We start from the raw sequence: 19,928 nt of genomic DNA, 5'->3' as shown, positions 1-19,928 counted from the left end.
AAGGGGTACTCCTTGAAAAGTGTCCACAACCTCTGTGTCCCAGTCAGCAAATTCCTTTTCTCAAAGAAGCCATTGTTTACTTGGACAATTTAAATCAGTTATTTTATGATTTTGTAACATTTTTTTGGTTCAGATATATTTCTACATAATATATTAGCTCACGTTGCCAGCAGGCCCTCATTCCAGCATTAATATTCTTTAAATGTTTGATCACATTGTTTTAGAGACTCAGGCTGCCTGGATGAAGTAGATGAATTTGACCCAGTATTACTGTACACAGGTGTTCTATCAAATAATACTTCGGCCTTAGTGTGTAAATTTGTGCCTCTTTCAGCTCAGTTCAGTTCAGTTCAGTTGCTCAGTCGTGTCCGACTCTTTGCGACCCCATGAATTGCAGCACGCCAGGCCTCCCTGTCCATCACCAACTCCCAGAGTTCACTCAGACTCGCGTCCATCAAGTCAGTGATGCCATCCAGCCATCTCATCCTCGGTCGTCCCCTTCTCCTCCTGCGCCCAATCCCTTCCAGCATCAGAGTCTTTTCCAATGAGTCAACTCTTCGCATGAGGTGGCCAAAGTACTGGAGTTTCAGCTTTAGCATCATTCCTTCCAAAGAAATCCCAGGGTTGATCTCCTTCAGAATGGACTGGTTGGATCTCCTTGCAGTCCAGTTGTATTAAAATCTGAGTTGTTGTGGTCATTTCTCCTCTGGCTAAATAGCACAGGACAAAATAAAATCTGAAATCACAGAAGAATTTAAAAAATTACATGTACTGAGTTATACTCCAGTTGGATCTCTTAAGATTATTTAACTTACAACCAAATAGATAATCTGTGAAATATTGAAATCTTTAACTTCATGTTAATTTGGTTTCTTGAGCAATTTTATTTCAAATTCTGCCAAAAATCTTGAGGTAGAGGATGGAATCTTTAATATGTCAGCCAGTTAGTATTGAGCAAATTATCATTATTAAAGTTGAGGAACATAACTATTGGAGCCTCACGGTTGCTAAAGGGACAAGAGAAACTAAAGCCTGCTTCCTCCGGTGCTTAGTATTTGGTCCTTTTAAGTGCACAACCTGTACAGAGGGTATCAAGGCAGGACTTCTTAGCAGAAGTTTGAAGATAGTGTGTGAAGATTGGGTTTGAAGTTTTAAACAGTCTCCTTTCTGTGTACTCCAGCTGTGTACAGCCACTGTCTGGCTCGTTAAAGCCTTGAGCCTACCATTTTTGAAAGTTCGATCTGTTCATTCATTTGGAATGTGAGACACTGTGGTGCTCAGCCTTGGGACTGTAAACTTCAGTGCGTTCCTGCTCAGTTGCTTCAGTCATGTTCGACTTTTTGTGACCCTATGGACCGTAGCCTACCAGGCCTCTCTGTCCAAGGGATTCTCCAGGCAAGAGTACTGGAGTGGGTTGCCATGCCCTCCTCCAGGGAATCTTACCAAGGTGGGGGTTGAACCTGCGTCTCCTATGTCTCCTGCATTGGCAGGCAGGTTCTTTACTGCTAGCTTCACCTGGGAAGCCTGTAAGCCTTAGACCTGGGCCTTGATCTGTAGGAGCTGGTGTGGCTTGGAGACCGACAGTGGGGTGGCAGAGCGTGTCAGGGACGCCCTTCTGGAGGAGGCGCACCCCTGCTTTGCAGCAATATTAAGTAGCATTTAGTCAGTTGCTTACCTGTTACGTGACAATTGACTTTCAAAATGGTAGGAATGCTGCTTTGTGGGCAGAATAATGTCTTATGGCTTAGATCTACTTCCTAATTCTCAGGAGCTAAAGGATTTTGTCTATGTGGAGATGTGTGGTAGGCATACAGAGTCTGGGGCCAGGCTCTCTGCACTTGATCTGTAGCCCTGCCAGATACTAGCTTGGACATCCTCACTTGACCTCTGCTTCTTTATCTGCTTAAATATACTAATCCTGGTCTAGGGTGGTGGGGAGGGTTAGAGTGCAGAAAACAGCCTAATGTAATTCTGAGCCTTATTTAATATTGCAGATTACCGTTTTCTGATTTTGCAAAGATACTGCCTCTCTGTAAGTCTAAAAAGAATGAACATCTTTTGTGTGGGGAAGCTATGATTGTCATTTCATGTTCAACAAAATAGATGATATTAAACATAGCTTTCTGAAGTGGGGCATAGATTTTTAAAGTAGAGCAAATCTTCATTTGTCAACAGTTGGTAGGAAAATGGGATGTTTGGGATAATCATATATTTTGATTTTATTAGAATTATATATATTATATATATATATAGAGAGAGAGAGAGAAGAAGAGTTAATTTTGCATGTGTTAGACAGTGCTAAACTATTTTTACAAATGCTAAACTGAAGTTTTATTCTGTAACCCAAAGTGTTTAGGATCTTGTGCTGCGTAACTTCACGGGGTGCCACTCCTGCTAGCTGAGCGGCACGTTCTTGGAGTTGTGCAGTGTGGCACAACTTGTTAAAGGATGCTTATTCGGGGGAGGCAGAACTCTTAATATCTGATTGTTTCCTCATTTATCACACACTGCATGCGCAGTGTGAAAAAAACTTAATTTTTCCTTTCTGGTGGTTTGGATTTCAGACAAAACTGTGCCAGTGAGACAGTTGGATTGAGAGGGCAAACCTGGAGCAACTGCAGCTTGTTTTTGTTTGCCTCGCTGAAAATTTCAGCTGCTCTCCCTCCATCTGTCATCTTGTCTGTTAATATCAACAGAGGCCTTTCCTATTAGTGGAGTCCTCAAGCTTTTAGCACCTGAATTTTCCTGGGATTGCCATGTTTTAAACTCGAAGTAACTAGTAATCAAGGAAAAGAATTGAATAGATGATGTATAGTAGTTGTAGAGGTATAGCTGCTAGCTAGTAGGCCAGCCAGGAGAAGTGCCTGTTTGTGTCATTTGGTTTGCAAAGAATATTTATTATCTATAAAGCAACCAGGAAAGCACCATGCAGTGACATAATAAATGAAAAAGTGTAAACGTATTTAACTGTTTCTAAGGACTTTTGTCTTTATCAGAACAAATATATGCTGGAATGTTAACCAGATTTTGGTTATTAGGAGTATGGCAATTTCAAGATTTCTTTCTTTTTTTTTCTTTTAATGAGCAGGTGAAATAATCTTGGGGGGAAAGCAGGTACCATGAGCAACAAATTTCTTCCTTATTTAGATATTTAAGCATTGACATAGATGCTGGGCATATAATACTATATGCATAATATCCCTTTTCTCAACAGGAAAGATGAAATGATGAAATATTGAGTATTGAACAGTGATTACAAGGTTAAAGAATATTACAGAAGGGGACTTTCCAGTAGAAGGAAGCATACAGCAGTAAGATTTAACCCATCTCAATAATAAAATGTTCAGCCAAGTTTAGTGCTAGAGAGAACCTTTGAAATGTCTAAGGGACCACGTTTTAGTAGGTGGAGGAGGTAAATGAATTTGTACGGTTTTATACAATTAGAACTGGAATTAAATTCAGATTCTTAGCTCTAAAGTTTTATCCCTAGTAGGCACACTAGGCTGCCTAGTTGAAGTTAGCTGTCTAATGTGAAGTTAGCTCCCTCTTTAAAGGCCCTTAAACTTGGTAGAAGTTCTTTGATAAAGAGATTAGCCAGCTTCATTGCTCTCCTCCTCTGACCCTGCTTAATTCGCAGAGATAGCTGCTTCTTAACCTCTTCATCCCCCCCAGGCCATTAGCTCGTAACCTCCACTTTCTTTTCTAATTTAGACTTTATTTTTAGCAAGCAGTGAAAGCCAGCTTTGGCTGTTTTAATCCGCAGTAGTATTTACTGGTTTATGATATATCTAACACAGTCTTCAGGACCGCCAGAGGGAGAGGCAGCTAGGAACACGGCTGGGACTCAACGTCACCGACTTCACTGCGGACACTGTATGCATCGCACACTGCGGTGTGATTGCTGATGCTCCCTTTGGCTGTCTATGGGTAACTCCTGCTGTTCATTCCAGAAGGCATCCTTATTTCGTATCTTTAGTTTCTGAAGCACAGGTTTTGAATGAGCCTAGGTCTCACATGCTGGATTGCAGGAGAGTTAGGAAATAAGACTAAAGCTTCTGTTGAGGCAGGTGAGGATCTATGAAGGTTGGGGAGTGTAATCTCCAAATACATGGGTGTTCTAGCTGTTGGGTAAAGGAATGAAGAAGGTCTGCTGTGAGTCTCCTTTTGCCTTATGGTGCCAGGCAGGCCTATGTGTGACCATAGATAAGTTTTTTTTTTTTTTTTTTCTAAAACAATTACTTCAGATTTTTACATTCTTCTCAAGCTCTCAATCTGAACATTGCACTAAGGAGGAGGAGGGGAAGGTGTGAACAAATGGGGAATTTTTATCATTGCTTAATAGTGGACCAATTTATAGATACATGGCTAAGCTTACCACATACAGGCCTTAAAATGAATTTCCAACTTCAAACAATGAGTTAAAGCTTGAAGTAAGAAACCCATAGTCTAGATCATTTTTAACTTAGCTGAATTTTTTAAAAATGTTACAAGTACACTGGTTTTTGCTGGTGTACCATCACTCATAATTAGTGTTCACCATACAGGAACAGGCATTCAAAAATTTCCCCTATTCCTGTTCAGGATGAATTCAGAAGACACCCTTACACGTCCCCTCACAGAATCTTAAATATGCGAGTTTTCTTTTTTGTTTGCGTAAGTTTATTAACAGTGCCTTAAGTACCTTGGTACAATAGCAATCCCGGTGATGAAGCTTTACTGTTTCTCAGTCCCCCCTTCATTCAGAGTTCTAAGATACCATTCCGAAGACAGAATTCATTAAGACAGTTATGTTATTCAAATCATTAAAGGCTTATTTTCATTTTTTGTGCTACAGTCAGTTCAGGCCATGAAGTTTTACGGCATCCATCAAACAAGAAATCAGGAGAAATGGAGAAATAGCTTCTGCGAGTCTACTCATGTCTAATTACAGTGCTGGGTATTCAAAGGACATTTTTACCACCAAGAATTTCATGAGTGCTGTATGAGGGAGTAGTTGATACTGTCTTTAACTGTGATGTCAGTATTTACAAATCTTATGGGAAAAACGAAGGGAAAAAACATGTAAAGTGTCTTTAGAAATAGCCAAGAAAAAATATGCCCTGATGTAGTCCTGTTGTCCATACAGTGTCTCTAACTCAAACCTTTACCTGCTTCAAGACCTTGACAGTCTCACTCTAAAATGCATCTTTAAAAGACTGACTTCTGTCTATATTTTATGAAATTTTAAGTCAAGAACAGTGTATGCTTTACACTCATGTTGAAATAAATTCCTGGGGTGGGAGGGGGCAACAGACTCTCTTACTCAGAGTTAGTTGATACAGTAATACTATGAGCAAAATAAGGAATTAATACATTTGTTAGTAAGTTTGTATTTCAGAGTCACAATAACATTTCAGAGCACAATGATCTGTGCAATATGAGAGAGAAAATGGCTTACCATAGAACAGATAGTTTGAGGTCAAAATTATGTATGCCTCTCCCTCTCCAAGGGGTCTTCCCAACCCAGGGATCAAACCCAGTCTCCCACACTGCAGGCGGATTCTTTACCAGCTGAGTCACCAGGGAAGCCCGAGAATACTGGAGTGGGTAGCCTATCTCTTCTCCAGAGGATCTTCCCACCCTAGGAATTGAACCGGGGTCTCCTGTCTTGCAGGCGGATTCTTTACCAACTGAGCTATCAGGGAAGCCAGAATTATATATGCCAATTTTTAAATCAAATATTGCATATTTTTCCTACCTTATTTGTTTTAATAAGACTATATACTTTTTCAGTTGACAGTCCCAAAAGGAAAATAAAGGTGACATGGTTTAATTTTCCTTTTCCATGAAGCACTTCTACATGACCATGAAACCTTTCCTTAACTTCTGTGCTATTTTATCATCATGGCAAACATTTGAGATTTACTGTTGTTATACTGTAATGGTTACTCTTTTCCTTTTTAAATTTTACTTTGGCTGTTCCAGGTCTTAGTTGCAGAGAGGGAAATCTTTGTTGCTGTGTGCATGATCAAACAGAGATCTGATCTGAGCAGAGATCTCAGATCTGCATGATGTGAGCAGAGATCAAACCCCAGGACCCCCACTTTGGGAGCTCAGAGTCTTTTGGCCACTGGACCACCAGGGAAGTCCCTGTTAAGTGGTCACTCTTAGTTCATCATTTTCCTCATGTGTGGAATGGGTCTGAGGATTAAATGAGTTAATGATACATTTCAAACATCAGTATTTGACCTAGTTTGTTTTATTACTTGAACTTTTATATGCTCTGTGAATCAGGGACTTTGCTTGATAATTGAGTAGAGTCCCTGACCTTATGGAATTCACTGACTAGTGATGGGGGAGTATAAGAAACAGACTGCAGCGTGTCCTCATGCATTTAGTGGGGCAGAAGAGCTAGGGGACAGCAGACAAGGAAATCAAGGAATTCAGCCTAACACTTTTCTTTGTTGGATGCACAGTTTGTTAGTAAGAATTTTCAGATTTTTGTCCACTGTCAGTGATTGGAATAAATCGTACATGCCATTCCTGGGGTGGAAGTTACTAACACAGCAGGTATGGTAATCCTTCTCATCAGCTCTGTGTGGAACCTGAGTGTGCCTGCTTTTATTCCTGGAAGAAACCTGTGTTTAGCACTTAAAACTACCATTTGCTAGCTGGAATGCCCATCTTCAAATAGTGTAGGGTCGAACAAGTTAACCAAATGATTGTGCTAGTTATAATAAGAGGAGTGGAGATAATTAATGCGCAGGAAACTGGGAGTACAGGGCAGATGCTTCCAGACTAATTCAGACCTGAGGAATAAGTTGATCAGATATACTTAGCCTTTGAAAAGTCCTTCTTTGGCTCCTAAGTCTCCATTCCTTTTCACTGAACTTAACACCAAAGTCTTGATCTGGTCTTGGGTAGAGGAGAAAAATTAAAACAGATTTCTTGTGCAACTCATCCCATCCTATCTCTTGGGTATTACTCCAAGTAGAATAGGTATTACTTTCCTAACACTTACTTAGCAGTCTGATGGGAAATAAAGTTTTTCAACAAAGTGTGATACCTTGGTCTAAGATCTAAGATTTAGTCCTTAGTATCCAGAGCCTTTGAAACAGTAACCTCCATTTTTCCTTTTCTGAATGTATCACCTAAAAATAAGTATGTGGGAGTAGAAAAAGGGTGAAAAAGGAGGAAGAGGAGGGTGTGCCTTGAGAATCATCATTCTCATCTAAGTTTAGAATAAGCCATTTTTAAAAAACGATGAGTTAGGATAACATGATTAATTTTTATGATCATCAGATTTTTCATTTACCAAGGAAAAGGAATTGAAAGTAGATTATGTCTTATACCCTTATACCCACTAGGGGGTAGTGTGAGCCATAAAAATTAAAATTATTTCTCACTGATTAACCTGGTTCATCATGAATTTGCCTTGTTTGAATCAATTTTTCTCCATGCAGTGTTTTTTAATTGCTATAAGTCATCATTTTCAAATACAGTCTTATGACTGTAACAAACAGTAACACACATTCCTGTCTCTAGTGATTTAGATGTTGTGACTTTACTCTTTTTTGTGTTGTTGTTGTTGTTGTTGTTGTTGTTGTTGTCTGTACCCTCTGGCTTGTGGGATCCTAGTTCTCTGACCAGGGATTGAACCTCTGCCCTTTGGAGTAAAAGCACCCAGTGTTAACCAACCACTGCAGCACCATTTACCCTGACATTACTTGTTTGTGAAGAATTTTCTGAGCAGAAAATAGGGCTTCCCTAGTGGCTTAGATGCTAAAGAATCCACCTGCAATGTGGGAGACCTGGGTTTGATCCCTGGGTTGGGAAGATCCCCTGGAGGAGGGCATGGGAACCCACTCCAGTATTCTTGCCTGGAGAATTGCCATGGACAGAGGATCCTGGAGGGCTGCAGTCCATGAGGTCATGAAGAGTCAGACATGACTGATCGACTGAGCCCACACAGGGATACTTTAAAGTTTCTCTACCAAATTTTACTCACTATAGGAAGTAAAGTAAGTTATTCTTTATGACCTGTAAGTAAAATTATTTTATAACAGGATTGTCTTCTGTTTCACTGTCCTGTATGGTAGCTAGTAGCTTCATGCACAGATTGTAGTTGAAAGGTGGCTAGTTCAAATTGATATGTGCTCTAAGTATAAACCACACACTGGATTTTGAAGACTAAGTATGAAAAAAGATTATAAACTATGTCAGTAAGTTTTACATTGGTTATATGTTGAAATGCTATTTTGACTATATTGGGTGAAATAAAACATTAAAATTAATTTTATGTTTTTCTTTTTACCACATTACTCTTTAATGTGGCTACTAGAAAATTTTAAATTACACATGTGGCTCATATTGTAGTTCTTGTCAACAGCACTGCTGTGGAGAAAAGCTTTCACTGACCCATTTTTATCATGATGTACCTCTACCTGGCATGATTTGTAAGGAAGGAATACAGTGAGGAAGTTGAGCACAACTTTGGTTTTGTTCCTAAGGCAGCTAGAATACATATGGCCACTTCTGTAATGAGACATATGTGTTTCTAAAATTTATTGTGTTAATAAGCAAAATCACATGGTAAAAATCATAGGGCTCATGGATAAAATGTTAGGAGCATAATACTCAAAAAACATTGGTTATGTTTTTTAAATGCCCACTTAAATGTCAAGGGTGAACTTGCAGATGCCCTCAAGTAATTTACAGTTGTGTTTATAATGAAAAATTGACCTTTGCTTTATTGATTATCTCCCCAAATAATTCCCTATTAATATTTTAGAGTCATTTAAAGATATAGTGACAGGTTGCAGTAGACAGAGTGGGCATCATTGAGGCATTTCTGATTTTATGACTTACGATAAGAAATTGATGAGTTATTTAGTATACTTAGATCTTAGATGAGTTAAAAGATTCACAATTGCAGTTCTGTGTTTCAGAGAATATTCTAAATGGGGAAAAATCTAATTGCTGTAGGTATAACATGTTGGGGGGCTATTTGCGAAGTGTGTTAGTCTCTCAGTTGTGTTGGACTCTTTGCAGCCCGTGGACTGTAGCCCGCCAGGCTCTTCTGTCCACTGGGTTCTCCAGGCAAGAATACTGGAGTGGGTTGCCATTCCCTTCTCCAGGGGATCTTCCCAACCCAGGGATTGAACCCCGGATCTCCCGCACTGCAGGCAGATTCTTTACCGTCTGAGCCATTAGGAGGTGTATATGTGAATAGTTAATAAATGGGGCAACTTTTCACACACGCAGATTACCACTCTTTGTAAAAATACTGTCATCTAAAATTTTACTGTACATAATTCATTACCGTAGAACGTGTGAGACCTTACACTATTTCATAGTGAAGTGAAAGTTGCTTAGTCGTGTCCAACTCTGCAACCCCATGGACTGTAGCCTGCCAGGCTCCTCTGTCCATGGAATTCTCCAGGCCAGAATACTGGAGTGGGTAGCTATTACCTTCTCCAGGGAATCTTCCCAATCCAGGGATCGAACCCAGGTCTCTTGCATTGCAGGCAGATTCTTTACCAGCTGAGCCACCAGGGAAGTGTACGCACATTATTATTGAATCTAAAAACAGGAGAAGTCCTAATTAATGGAGTTTAGTGTTATTATTTACAGTGGTGTCATTCTGGGATTAGCTCTTCGAGTCCCAATAGAGCTGTTGATAATCAGATCAATTTGATGTTATTTAATTCCTTTGAAAGTATTTGTAGCATGAACTGCTGTATGCCTTCGGTAAAATAAGGTATTTTCCTTGAGACCTAATCTTGTTGCCACTTAAATTCATATTCTGCTTTTATGTACTTCCCTTTCTATTTTTTAGTAACCAGTTTTCTAAACATAGTCTACATTACTTTCTATTTTGCGTGGATTTTCTAAACATAGTCTGCATTACTTCCTATGTTGCATGGTCTAACTCCAGTTATACTTGAGATTCAGTCCCAGGATTGCTTTTAAACAGATAGGATCACAAAATGCAACTAAAAGTTACTCTGTTTTCTTTAAAAATGAATACTGTTATTTAATAAATCTTGAGACTTGTTTCTTTGCTCTGTTCTCACCCTGTTTTATTTTTGAGTTGGTTATGTGTAGACTGGCTTTCTTATGGGACTTCATTTGTCAAGTCGTTTTACAGTGTTATCTCATAGCAGTTCTACATGAGAGGTAATGTTAACTATATATAGCTAGCTGAGGAAGCTGAAGCTCAGAGCAGTGTAAATTTCTGCAGGAATGTAGTTAAGTGAGGCAGTAATAATTCGAACCTGTTGTTTCTAAGACTTGAATACTTGGCTGTCTTTCTGCCAAAGGATAGTATAAAACTAGGATGTGTCTCAAGTTAACTGTGTGTGAGTAGTAGCAGAAGGATTTTAGTTCCTACCCAGTTTTTGCCCTTTTAGGGAAAAAAAATCGACAATTTCTGCTGAGGGGGAGAGTTGTTCCATTTGGTTTGGGTTTTAGTCTTTTTTTCCTCCTATAATTTATGCTGTGGGTTTGGGAAATCAGTGCTGTGTAGTCAAATAATTATGCACGGGTATTCATTATATCAAAATCTATCAGAACTTGAGAGCACATTAAAAACTATTTCAAAAAGTTTTGCATACCCAAGAGCTTATTCTAGAATGTGTTCCGATTAAATCTGATACATGATCAGGTCACATGATACATTTAATATGTATGTTCTTAAGAAAGAGTGTCTGATTTTGAGGGTGAACTGAAGATGAAGAAGTGAAGCTCCATCTGCCTGTGATAATTGTACTGAGTGATTTTGAACCTATTTTCAGATGTGATCTTGGAGGCTTTTCTGGCAGCTTTTTATAGCTTTGAATAGAGTTGCTACTATTTTGTGTAACCAGGGAGTGGTGTTTTGGGACTCTTGGACCCCAGCTTTTTTCCCCCAGCCTCTCTCTTCTAAAAATATGAGGAATTGGGATAAAACAAAAGGAAGATGGAGGTGAGGAGTCAAAATTCAAGGAATTTTACCATCCACTTTTCTCATTCCTTTACGCCTAATATTCATCCTAATAGCTTTACTTTTTCTCCTAAAAGTGAAGACCAGACTCCTGTTCTAGTTACATTTTGGAAGACTTCCTAAGATGGGAGGCTTCTTTATTGCCTTTTGAGATTTTTAATGCTCCAAAAATGTTTGACTTTGTTTGAATCTAAAGAATATTTTGCTGAAAGTAGTTTATAGCATTTCAGTTTTTTATTTGCCCTGGCATTGGAATGCTTCAAATCAAGCAGGCTAGTCTTGAAGCATTACTCTAAATGGCTATGAGTTTTGGAAAAGAATTTGATTTTATACCTGCATCTTGTGACTATTTCAGTATATAACTGTGCTAACAGAGAAATCTTTTCTAGTATATGCATTACAGGCTGTAGAATGAAGTAGCGTAAGGTGTGTAATTTTTGAAGCTTAAATACTGCAGTGTTCTAAGCCTTTTTGACTACACGTACATATTCAAAATGTTGAAAATGTATTGTGCACTCAGTTGCTCAGTCGTGTCTGACTTTCTGCGACCCTGTGGATTGTAGCTGGCCAGGCTCTTATGTCTGTGGGATTCTGCAGGCAAGGCTACTGAAGCCATTCCCTTCTCCAGGGAATCTTCCCAACCCAGGGACTGAACTCTGCGTCTCCTCCATTGGCAGGTAGATTCTTTACCACTGAACAACCAGGAAAGCGCTGAAAATGTACTGCTAATGCATAATTGACTGGAGATACATCAGTACATTTTTAGAGGGTGATACAATTAACATTACCATGGGAAGTTGTTAGAGCTTAAACTTGATCAAGAGTTCATTATACAGCTTGTGGTGGTTGTTATCATTCACATTTTGTTCTGTTAGGCTTTTGTTCCAACCTTGTGTATATATTATAAACATAAAATTTTCAAAAATTATGCATCACAAAATTTTGAGTAAAGAGTTTTCTAGTGAATTTTATGTAGATGGTTCTCTTGTCAGCCTAGCGACATGTATACTAATGTCTCAGAAGATGATCGGTCTTCAGAATATAGTTCTGATTAAGATGATACGAATATTAGACCAACAAAAAGAAAACCTTAGTGATTGATTCTGATACAGAAAGTGAAAATGAAACTCACATCGCTGGAGTGAGCGCTTTTGCTTATATAGAAGAGTGGACTGAAGGAATTTCATGAAAACTATAAGACTGTTCAGCTGTGTCAGTTGTAACTATTGAATGTAATAACCTGCATACTGTTAGTGAAATTATTAATTTTTGGTCAGCCAAGAGAAAAATCGCCAGTCATGGGCATTAGTTTCTGCAAAAATCCCCTGGTCAATAATGAGCTAATATATAAAACTATACATACTATTGTCAGTTTGCGTATTGAATATTAACATTTTTCTGACTAAATATTTATAAATATAGATTATTTCTCCTTGTACCTCAGTGGATTCGTTTTCTTGTGTGCATCCTGCTTTGAATAAAAACTGCTTTAATGTTAAAGATGAAATTTCTGATGGTTTATTCCTTGTTCTTTGTATCATTAAATAGAGTCATGCTTCAGCAAGTGTTACGGAACATCTATAGTACTGCGCACTGTTCCAAAGCTGAGGATTCAGCAGTAAATGCAACAAACACAAATCCCCCCCTTCCGAACAAAATAAGAGAGATATAGTACGTTTAGAGCCCTAGAGATAAACTGTGTAGGGGGTGAGAAGGAGCAGGGCTAGAGGGAGAGTGTGGGGTAGGGTGGAAAGGTGTTTGCAGATTCAGTTATGGAGGCTTCACTGAGAAAGCACATCTGAATGGAGATCTTGGGATCTGAGGGAGTGAACTTCAATCTTTCCCAGCGACAGGGTCTTTTACGGTGAGTCAGTTCTACCCATCAGGTGGCTAAAGTATTGGAGTTTCAGCTTCAGCATCAATCCTTCCAATGAATATTCGGGACTGATGTCCTTTAGGATGGACGGGTTGGATCTCCAAGGGACTCTGAGGAGTCTCCTCCAACACCACAGTTCAAAAGCATCAATTCTTCGGCACTCAGCTTTCTTTATAGTTCAATTATCACATCTATACATGACTACTGGAAAAGCCATAGCCTTGATTAGATGGACCTTTATTGACAAAGTAATGTCTCTGCTTTTTAATATGCTGTCTAGGTTGGTCATAACTTTCCTTCCAAGGAGTAAGTGTCTTTTAATTTCATGGCTGCAGTCACCATCTGCAGTGATTTTGGAGCCCCCCAAAATAAAGTCAGCTACTGTTTCCCCATCTATTTGCCATGAAGTGATGGGACCGGATGCCATGATCTTAGTTTTCTGAATGTTGAGCTTTAAGCCAACTTTTTCACTCTCCTCTTTCACTTTCATCAAGAGGCTCTTTAGTTCTTTGCTTTCTGCCATAAGGGTGATGTCATCTGCATATCTGAGGTTATTGATATTTCACCCAGCAATCTTGATTCCAGCTTGTACTTCATCCAGCCCAGCGCATCTCATGATGTGCTCTGCATATAAGTAAAATAAGCAGGGTAACAATATACAGCCTTGACGTACTCCTTTTCCTATATGGAACCAATCTGTTGTTCCATGTCCAGTTCTAACTGTTGCTTCCTGACCTGCATACAGATTTCTGAAGAGGCAGGTCAGGTGGCCTGGTATTCCCATCTCTCAGAATTTTCCACAGTTTGTTGTGATCCACACGGTCAAAGGCTTTGGCATCGTCAATAAAGCAGAAATAGATGTTTTTCTGGAACTCTCTCGCTTTTTGGATAATCCATCGGATGTTGGCAGTTATCTCTGGTTCCTCTGCCTTTCCTAAAACCAGCTTGAACATCTGGAAGTTCATGGTTCAAGGACTGTTGAAGCCTGGCTTGGAGAATCATGAGCATTACTTTACTAGCGTGTGAGATGAGTGCAACTGTATGGTAGTTTGAACATTCTTTGGCATTGCCTTTCTTTGGGATTGGAATGAAAACTGACCTTTTCCAGTCCTGTGGCCACTGGTGCGTTTTCCAAATTTTGTGGCATATTGAGTGCAGCACTTTCACAGTATCATCTTTTAGGATTTGAAATAGCTCAACTGGAATTCCATCGACTCCACTAGCTTTTGTTTGTAGTGATGCTTCCTAAGGCCCACTTGACTTCACATTCCAGGATGTCTGGCTCTAGGTGAGTGATCACACCACTGTGATTATCTGGGTCATGAAGATCTTTTTTGTATAGTTCTTCTGTGTATTCTTGCCACCTCTTCTTAATATCTTCTGCTTCTGTTAGGTTCATACCATTTGTGTCCTTTGTTGTGCCCATCTTTGCATGAAATGTTCCCTTGGTAGCTCTAATTTTCTTGAAGAGATCTCTAGTCTTTCCCATTCTCTTGTTTTCCTCTGTTTCTTTGCACTGATCACTGAGGAAGTCTCTCTTACCTCTGCTTGCTATTCTTTGGAACTCTGCATTCAAATGGGTATATGTTTCCTTTTTCCTTTGCTTTTTGCTTTTCTTCTTTTCACAGGTATATGTAAGGCCTCCTCAGACAACCATTTTGCTTTTTTGCATTTATTTTTCTTGGGGATGGTCTTCATCCGTCTCCTGTACAATGTCATGAACTTGCGTCCATAGTTCATCAGGCACTCTGTGTATCAGATCTAATCCCTTGAATCTGTTTCTCATTTCCACTGTATAATCATAAGGGATTTGATTTAGGTCATACCTGAATGGTCTAGTGGTTTTCCCTACTTTCTTCAATTTAAGTCTGAATTTGACAATAAGGAGTTTATGATCTGAGCCATAGCCAGCTCCTGGTCTTGTTTTTACTGACTGTATAGAGCTTCTCTATCTTTGGCTGCAAAGAATATAATCAATCTGATGTCAGTATTGACCGTCTGGTGATGTCCATGTGTAGAGTCTTCTCTTGTGTTGTTGGAAGAGGGTGTTTGCTATGACCAGTGCGTTCTCTTGGCAAAACTCTATTAGCTTTTGCCCTGCTTCATTCTGTACTCTTAAGACCAAATTTGCCTGTTACTCCAGGTGTTTCTTGACTTCCTACTTTTGCATTCCAGCCCCCTATAATGAAAAGAACATCTTTATTGGGTGTTAGTTGTAGAAAGTCTTGTAGGTCTTCATAGAACCGTTCAACTTCAGCTTCTTCAGCATTACTGGTCAGGGCATAGACTTGGATTGCCGTGATATTGAATGGTTTGCCTTGGAAACAAACAGAGATCGTTCTGTTGTTTTTGAGATTGCATCCAAGTACTGGATTTTGGACTCTTTCATTCCCTGTGAGGGCTACTCCATTTCTTCCAAGGGATTCTTCCCCGCAGTAATAGATATAAAGGTCTGAGTTAAATTCACCCATTCCAGTCCATTTTAGTTGGCTGATTCCTAGAATGTCGACGGTCACTCTTGCCATCTCCTGTTTGACCACTTCCAATTGGCCTTGATTCATGGACCTGACATTCCAGGTTCCTATGCACGATTGCTCTTTACAGCCTCGGACTTGGCTTCTGTCACCGGTCACATCCACAGCTGGGGGATGTTTTTGCCTTGGCTGCCTCCCTTCTTTCTTTCTGGAGTTACTTCTCCACTGATCTCCAGAACCATATTGGGCACCTACCGACCTGGGGAGTTCATCTTTCAGTGTCCTGCTATCTTTTTGCCTTTTCATTCTGTTCATGGGTTTCTCAAGGCAAGAATTCTGAAGTGGTTTGCCATTCCACTTAGGGGAAAAAGAATGCAAAGCTCCTGAAGGAGGAGTATGCATGACAGGTTGAAGATGCATAAAGCAGCTAGTCCTGCTTTAACAGAGCAGATGAGGAGGGCGGTGAGGGTTGGGAAGCATAGCTGAAGATGACTAAGAGGTAGGTGGAATAAATGCATTCTTTTTGGGTGGAGGTTATAAAGACTTGGATTTTTAAAAGGTCTGTGGAATACAAACTAGGTAGGGGCTGAGGGACTCAAGATCGGAAGCAGGCAGAATAAGTTAGCTGGCTGTTGCAGCCTGCTGGGTAAGAAATGGTGGTGGCTTGGGTCACAAGTCTAGCAGTGGAGTGATGATAAGAAATATAGCAGTGTCCAGTCATGGGCAGATTCTGAAGTTTAAGGCAACAGGATTTCTGATCAGATTGGATGGGTGAGGTATGAAGGAATTGGATCAGTTGGAAGGATGGATTTCTGAATGACTCAAGGAATGCTCTGAGGAGGAGCAGGTTAAGGGTGGGGAAGGTCATGCTAAGTTTGGGATGGTTACTAGAGATTCAAGAGTAGCTGTCGAGCACAGGGTTATGAATAGGGGCATGATTCAGGGAGAAATCTCTGCAGAATATGCATTTGGGGAGGCTTCATACATGGAGTGGATTGATTATTTCAATTCATCAGACTAGATGAGATCACTGTAGAGTGTGTAGGCAGAGTAGAAGACCTCAGACAGAGCCCTGGTGCCCTTCTATATTGAGTGTTGGTATGAGGTTGATACCATGCATCTAGGCAGAAAGCCAGGAGAGAGTGGCTGCAGGAGCTGGATAAAGTCTTGCAAGGAGAGCACAAACCAGCTGGCTAAGATGGTGCTTTTAAGTCAGTTAAGATGAAGGTTCAGTGTTAGCCGTTTGCTTTAACCATGGGGGACTCATCGATGACCTCAACAAGCAAGCTGGCAGCTAAAGCCTGCTTCGAGAGAGGTGTTCAAGACCAGAGCAGAGGAGGGAGGTTGGAGACATGCAAGTTTGGATGACTTTCAAACAGGAGTAAAGCAGTGGTGCAGCAGCGAGGGTGGGGGGGCTTCGACTCAAGTCAGGGTCATTTCCTTCCCCCTCTTTTTTTTTTTTTTTAAGAAGTTGCAGTAGCTTTGTACAGTTTGGGGAAAATCCAATAGAGGAGAAACAGTGATTCAAGAGAGGAAGGCGATGCTAGAACAATGTCCTTGAGGAGGTGAGGAGATAAGATCTAAAGGAGAGATTGGTCTTAGTCCAGAGTGACAGTCCTTTCACCCTTAGTAACGGAAGAAAAGGTGCAGAGCACCTGGGCCCACAGATGCAGGTTGATGTGCAGATGTGACAGTGAGAACTTCAGGAGGGGTTTCTGTTTTCTCCTGTAGTACAAAACAGAGTTGTCAGCCAAAAGTGAAGATGTGGATGGAGATATTGGAGGTTGACAAGAGAAAGAATGTTCAGTCAATTAGGAGAGGGAGAAAGATGGAAAAGAGAACTAATGATATTGTTGGGGGAGCAGTAAGGGTCCATTTGAGGTTGGTTCATTTTCGATTTTAGAGACTAATCAGCTTGGAGACCAGCCGATCTCCAGCCCTGTTTAAGTGCCTCGGCACTTGTATTTCCTTTGTTCCATTAGATTTTTCAGAGGGGAGATTTTCAGTGACTTTAAAAACTAGTTTTGCTTTTTAAACAGCTTGGTTTTGGTTAAGTTTAAACAGAGCAGGTTACCTTACTTATGTAGTAATCCTATTGTTCTCTTTTTTTCCCCTTTTCTTTCCCATGGGTATAAGATCAATTTCATTAGTCTAATCTTATTCTCCACATATTTGTAGACATTTGTAGCTGCAGTTGTACATGATGTCATCAGTATTTGCTGGCGGTTGCTTGCAGCTGCTTATGATGATTTATGTTGTTTTCTTTGAACTTTACATTTTATAAGGTAAATAGAAACCGTTTGAGAGATTGGAGAGGTTCTTTTATATCCAATTCCAAGAAGTAAATTTCTCTAATTTTTATTTTGGTGTTTAGCAAAATGGTATTTGTTTCACAAATGTGTTATGTTTTTCTGTTGTAGGAAACCCAGCGTTTGCTGGCAGAACCAGTTCCCGGCATTAAAGCAGAACCAGATGAGAGCAACGCCCGTTATTTTCATGTGGTCATTGCCGGCCCTCAGGATTCCCCCTTTGAGGGAGGGACTTTTAAACTTGAACTATTCCTTCCAGAAGAATACCCAATGGCAGCCCCTAAAGTACGTTTCATGACCAAAATTTATCATCCTAATGTAGACAAGTTGGGAAGAATATGTTTAGATATTTTGAAAGGTAAGTGTTATCTTTATCATCATATGCTGTTAAGATTTTTTCCTTTTTTCTCGTAAACATTCTGTTTTGAGAATCTGAATATTATAATCTTACCTTATGTGAAGACTGCAGAAGTATGGGAGGGAACCACAGCCGCTCTGGGGCTGTTGTTTTCATGCATGGTCATTCTGGGCCTGTTGCCTTTGTAGATAAGTGGTCCCCAGCTCTGCAGATCCGCACAGTTCTGCTATCGATCCAGGCGTTGTTAAGTGCTCCCAATCCAGACGATCCATTAGCAAATGACGTAGCGGAGCAGTGGAAGACCAATGAAGCCCAAGCCATAGAAACAGGTACTTACTGTTCATTCTCCTCACACCACTTCCACTTTAAGAACAACCTGTACCACAGGTTTTTTTGGGGGGGCAGGGGGTTGTGTCTTGCTCTGCTTGAGGGGTTTTAGGTCCCAGTTCAGAGATCGAACCCAGGCCATGGCAGTAAAAGTGTCAAGTCCTAACCGCTGAACTGCCAGGGAATTCCTGTGTATCACCTTTTCAAAAACTTTTAGTTTTAACCAGAAAAAGAAAAGATTCGTTAAAAGGAGAAGATCAGATCTCTCTTAATAGTATGTAAATAACCTCTTAACAAAAGATTTTCAGATTCCATCTTATGGTCCACTACATGACTCCCAGGTCTACACACGATATAACGAATGTCTGAGTGCCTGCCATTCATTTAGCAATGTGTAAAGATAATGGAAGACCTTGAAACTTCCTTGAGCTGTTTTTGTAATCTGTTTGATTAAATTAAACTATGTGTCCGTTTATAGTTAGAGAGTTTGAAAGCAATAAGCTTCTTGCTACAAATTTTAACAGTTAACGAGGAGCATCATATGAGAAAGGAAGGAGACGACTCTTTTCATCCTTTAGAATTTTGTAGAACTTTTGAATTCCACTGTAATGTTTTGGTACAGTCTTTTTGCCCTGACCTAGATTATAGAAAATGACATGAATTTAAGAAATTATAGCATGCTGTTTTCATAATTAACTGAATTCTGTTTGTTTACTTTGTATAGAATTTGGAAAGGAACATATTGAACTTAAGTAATAATCACATTTGTTTTTGTCCACAGCTAGAGCATGGACTAGGCTATATGCCATGAATAATATTTAAATCGATTCGATCGTCAAGCGTGCATCACTTCTCCTGTTCTGCCAAGACTTCTTCCTTTTTTGTTTGCATTTAATGGACACAGTCTTAGAAACATTACAGAATAAAAACCCAGACATCTTCAATCCTTTGGTGATTAAATGCACATTAGCAAATCTATGTCTTGTCCTGATTCACTGTTGTAAAGCATGAGCAGAGGCTAGAAGTATCATCTGGATTGTTGCGAAACGTTTAAAAGCAGTGGCTCCTCTCTGCTTTTATTCATTTCCCCCATCATGGTTTAAGTATAAAGCACTGTGAATGAAGGTAGTTGTCAGGGTTAGCTGCAGGGGTGTGGGTGTTTTTCTTTATTTTATTATTATTATTTTTTTTTTGGTGGGGGGGGGAAGGTAGTTTTATTTTAATTTTATGGGCTCCTTTCCCCCTTTTTATGGTGATCTAATTGCATTGGTTAAAAGCAGCTAACCAGTTCTTTAGAATATGTTCTCTAGCCAAGTCTAACTTGATTTAGACGCTGTAGATGGACAAGCTTGATTGTTCGAACCAAAATGGAAACATTAAACAGACATCACAGCCCTCACTAATAACATTGTGACCTTGCTGTCAAGTGTAGAATCCTCCCTTCAAGAAAAAGCTTGTGACCATTTTGTATGGCTTGTCTGGAAACTCCTGTAAATCTTATGTTTTAGTAAAATATTTTTTGTTATTCTACTTTGCCTTTGTACAGTTTCTTTTACTGGGTTTATTTCATTTTCCCAATGTGACAATCGTTTTTAAAAATGAAAACTGATGGAACATTCTA

General features: G+C 39.8%; 1 protein-coding gene across 1 annotated transcript in view; it reads left to right on the top strand.

The window, feature by feature from the left end:
* The window catches only part of UBE2N (ubiquitin conjugating enzyme E2 N), a 38,976-nt gene extending 19,139 nt beyond the window's left edge, over positions 1–19,837 (top strand). The window contains exons 2-4 of the mRNA XM_052641274.1: positions 17,734–17,980; positions 18,169–18,309; positions 19,089–19,837. Coding sequence (XP_052497234.1) covers positions 17,734–17,980; positions 18,169–18,309; positions 19,089–19,129 — 429 coding nt within the window. The 3' untranslated portion in view covers positions 19,130–19,837. The remainder of the gene's footprint in view (positions 1–17,733; positions 17,981–18,168; positions 18,310–19,088) is intronic.
* The last annotated feature ends 91 nt before the right edge of the window (positions 19,838–19,928 follow it).

Source organism: Budorcas taxicolor, chromosome 5 (assembly GCF_023091745.1).
Source record: "Budorcas taxicolor isolate Tak-1 chromosome 5, Takin1.1, whole genome shotgun sequence".
Classification (NCBI taxonomy): Eukaryota; Metazoa; Chordata; class Mammalia; order Artiodactyla; family Bovidae; genus Budorcas; species Budorcas taxicolor.
This window is presented reverse-complemented; position numbering and strand designations above follow the sequence as displayed.